This window comes from Ursus maritimus, unplaced genomic scaffold (assembly GCF_017311325.1).
Source record: "Ursus maritimus isolate PB19 unplaced genomic scaffold, ASM1731132v1 scaffold_4, whole genome shotgun sequence".
NCBI classification, from domain to species: Eukaryota; Metazoa; Chordata; class Mammalia; order Carnivora; family Ursidae; genus Ursus; species Ursus maritimus.
This window is the reverse complement of record NW_024426552.1, coordinates 1,754,621-1,757,800: the sequence shown is the minus strand read 5'-3', so window position 1 is coordinate 1,757,800 and position 3,180 is coordinate 1,754,621. Positions and strand designations below refer to the sequence as shown.

The window sequence follows — 3,180 nt, the reverse complement described above, 5'->3', positions numbered from 1 at the left end:
GGGGGGGGCCGATGGCAGGGCTCCGACTCCTCAACCTGTGCAGGGCACGGCCGGTCCTCAAAGCGCCCATGAGGCGGCTCCTGGAAAAGCACCTGGAGCGGAAACACGCCAATCACAGGTCACCACAGAGGCACGCGCGCCCCCTCACGCTCCCGGCGAAGAGCCAGCATCAGAGTCGGGTTCCCGAGTCTGGTGGAGTCGCCTGCCTTCCCGCGTCTGCAGAACCGTGTGGCCTCGACGTCGCGCCGGCTTCCCCCCCGCGGCCCACGGTACAGGCGCGGCTGGCAGCACGGGCCGCTCGGGGAGAGGGCGCCGCGGGCCGAGCACAGGACTGGGGAGAGCAGCTTTCTGAAGCAGACACTGCGCCAGGGGGCCTCCGCCGCCGCCTGGTGCAACCAGCCCTTGGGTTCTTGTAGCATTACATAAGATTCAACAAGGAAAAATACAACGCAGACTAGGGGGAAAATAGAGAACTTTATTTTTAACATAGTAATTAAACTCCACCAAAGAGTAAGGACATGAGATTCTTTGTTTCCATTTAATAAATACAAGTGAATAAAAATACTTTGTTTGCAAAGAGACTGCCTCTCTTCCTCCTCCAGATTTCATGGAAGCCCTGCGGACCCCGCACGCCACATCCCCCCACAAGCCACTCCTTCCCTTTGGGTGGAGAGGCCTGCAAATACTATGCGGGTACGACACCTCTCCTTTCCGGACGCCATTCCAAACACAAGTTCTTGTACTGAATGTCAACTTCAAAATGGTTCCCTTGAGAGAGAAAGAATCTGGTTTCCTAACAGAAGTCCAGCATGGATGGAGCCCCTTCCACCAACACTTGTCAACACCACGGAAGTACACGTCAGCTTTCAGCAAGACGGACTCCTGCGTCCGAAACAGGGAAAGGGCAGTGGAGAGTAGGGCCTCCTGTACGTCTTACAGACGGTCCCTCATTTCAAAAATAGAAAGTCCTACTTAAATTTAACCTGTCTGAAACAGGCCAGATACTAGATTCTGCGTGCAACAGATCTGTTATTGCTGACAACGGAGACCCTGGTGCTGTGCTGCCGAGCCACCCAGGCTGGCGAGCTTCGGGACTACGGCAAAACCACAGACTGCAACTAAGTGCCCTGCGTCCCCCGCTGCCTCGGTCGCCACGCAAGGTCAGGGATAAGGCACGCCTGTGCGCTCTGCACTCACGAGGGTGAACTCTGTCTCAGTGGTTCACACTCCGGCTGCGGCCACACGCACAGCAGCTCAGAGCTCCCAGTGTTTAGCTGGATCCACGTGTTCCTGCCCTAGGGATGCGCAAGTCAACGAGGACACAAGTATAAATCTTGGCTAAATATGACCGGAAGAAAGTGTCAGTCTTTACAACCAGCAGTAAACCTCTCTTTCACACACCCCATTTCTCATTAATCCATATTTTTTAAAAAGTATTTATTTCCTGAAAGTATCTCTAAGTATGATAGTCTGTAATACACAACAAAAAAGATGTAACGAGATTATAAGGAAACACGTCTGAAGTACTACAAAGCACAGAAACAAAGTTATGTCCCTGTCCTGGGGCCCACAGAGCCGTCCCACCCAGCCTCTGCTCCGGCTGCGAGGCCCTGTTTCTTCAGAAGGAGCATGACTGGTTCTGGCCCCCGGGAGTGTGGCATACACACGCCCCCACCGACCGCGACAGAGGGAAGCCGCTGGCGGTGTGGTGTGTGGGCGCTCTGGCCGGGAGAGGTGGTGGGGACAGCTCTCACCATCTCCCTGAACCGCCCTGCCAGGAACACCATAAAACTGCATCCGGCTGTCATTATCCTACATACATCATAATTTCAGAAGAGAAGCCTGTTTGGAGCGGGAAAGATAGGGGAAAAAACAGATCTGTGGTTCTGCAAGCTTGCCTTTTTTGGTACCAGCACAGAGTGTCCCTGTCACTACGCCTTCAGCAGAGAAACCCCGGCCGCGACTGAGTGCCGTGTCCTCGTGCGTGCAAGGGCGGGCCTCAGAGCCCTAGGGACTTCTGCGCCAGCTGCCTGGCCACCCTGCAGAACTGCTCCCGGTCATCCCGCCACATTTTGGAAGCATCCACGTTAGCGCCACTCTCATCGTTGGGCTCTGAAAGAGAAGGAGACGCACTCCCTGTGAAAGGGCCCCTGGAAAGCAAGGGCCTTGTGAGGTCTTCCAGTGCACCTGAAACCCTCTTTCCGGAGCTGTGTCCCAGAAACAAACAGGAGACACTGGTGTCTGTGAAACGCTAGGGAAGGAAGTCAGCTCTCCGAGAGACAGACCGAGAGGCAGCGTCAAGTCAGGGACGTCACGCACATGTGGCACAAAGACCCATGCTCATGATCCCTACCTGCCAAGTGTCTTGAAGACATTCTACCTCGCTCTGGAAACCATGGGCCCCCACTGGACAGTGAGCTACAGACAACCCACTGGCTCCCCCTATGGCCCCACTCCTCCCTCCAGCTGCCCACCCAGCTCCTGCCAGAGGACAAGGTGAGGTCAGTGTCTGGCTCCGGGGCACACCTGATGCCAGCAGGTGCTCCAGACCAATCAGGATACACACACACACAGAGGCAGCTGGGGCCTGCGGGGCAGGGAGCCAGAACACCGGGAAGTGGTGGGTCAGAGCAGGACAGGCAGCCAAGAGGCCAGCACGGCCACAAGCAGGACCCTGGCCGTTCCCTCATGCCCCAGCCTCGCTTCCTCAAGGCCACCACGTACGTCTCTGCTCCTCCAACCAAGATGACTTCTGCCCTCCCATTTATTCAACAAACCCTTCCCTGGCAGGTCGGTGCGTGAGGCCTAGTGCAGGGCACTGGTGTGCAGAGGGCACACCATCTAGCGCGCCTACAGACCAGAAGCATCCACACGTGCATCCTTTCAAACTCAGTGCTACAAAGTGGGCAACCGCAGAGCAGGAGGCAGCGGACTGGGGGTCCTGCAGGCCTCAAGGAGGGTGTGTGCTCAGACCCCTGAGCAGGCCCGACTGCAGGGAGCACACGAGCACGGACAGAGCCAGTCCTGCTCCCTACCCAGCACCTGTGACAGCAGAAACCCCCAGGCCCAGACGGCTCACAGAGGACTAAGGGCTGCAGCCTCTTAAAGCAGGCCAGGATGGAGGGTGCCGAGCAGGGAGGCTGGCTGCAGCTGAGCTTGGGGGGCGGGGGGGGGGGGGGG

General features: G+C 57.2%; 1 protein-coding gene across 3 annotated transcripts in view; it reads right to left on the bottom strand.

Annotated features, from left to right (window-relative positions):
- Nucleotides 1-455: 455 nt before the first annotated feature.
- Nucleotides 456-3,180, bottom strand: part of UBE2G2 (ubiquitin conjugating enzyme E2 G2) — a 37,339-nt gene continuing 34,614 nt past the window's right edge. For all 3 annotated transcript variants that reach the window (XM_040621817.1, XM_040621818.1, XM_040621819.1), the window contains exon 6: nucleotides 456-2,112. In XM_040621817.1, the coding sequence (XP_040477751.1) occupies nucleotides 2,000-2,112 (113 nt within the window). In that variant the 3' untranslated portion in view covers nucleotides 456-1,999. The remainder of the gene's footprint in view (nucleotides 2,113-3,180) is intronic.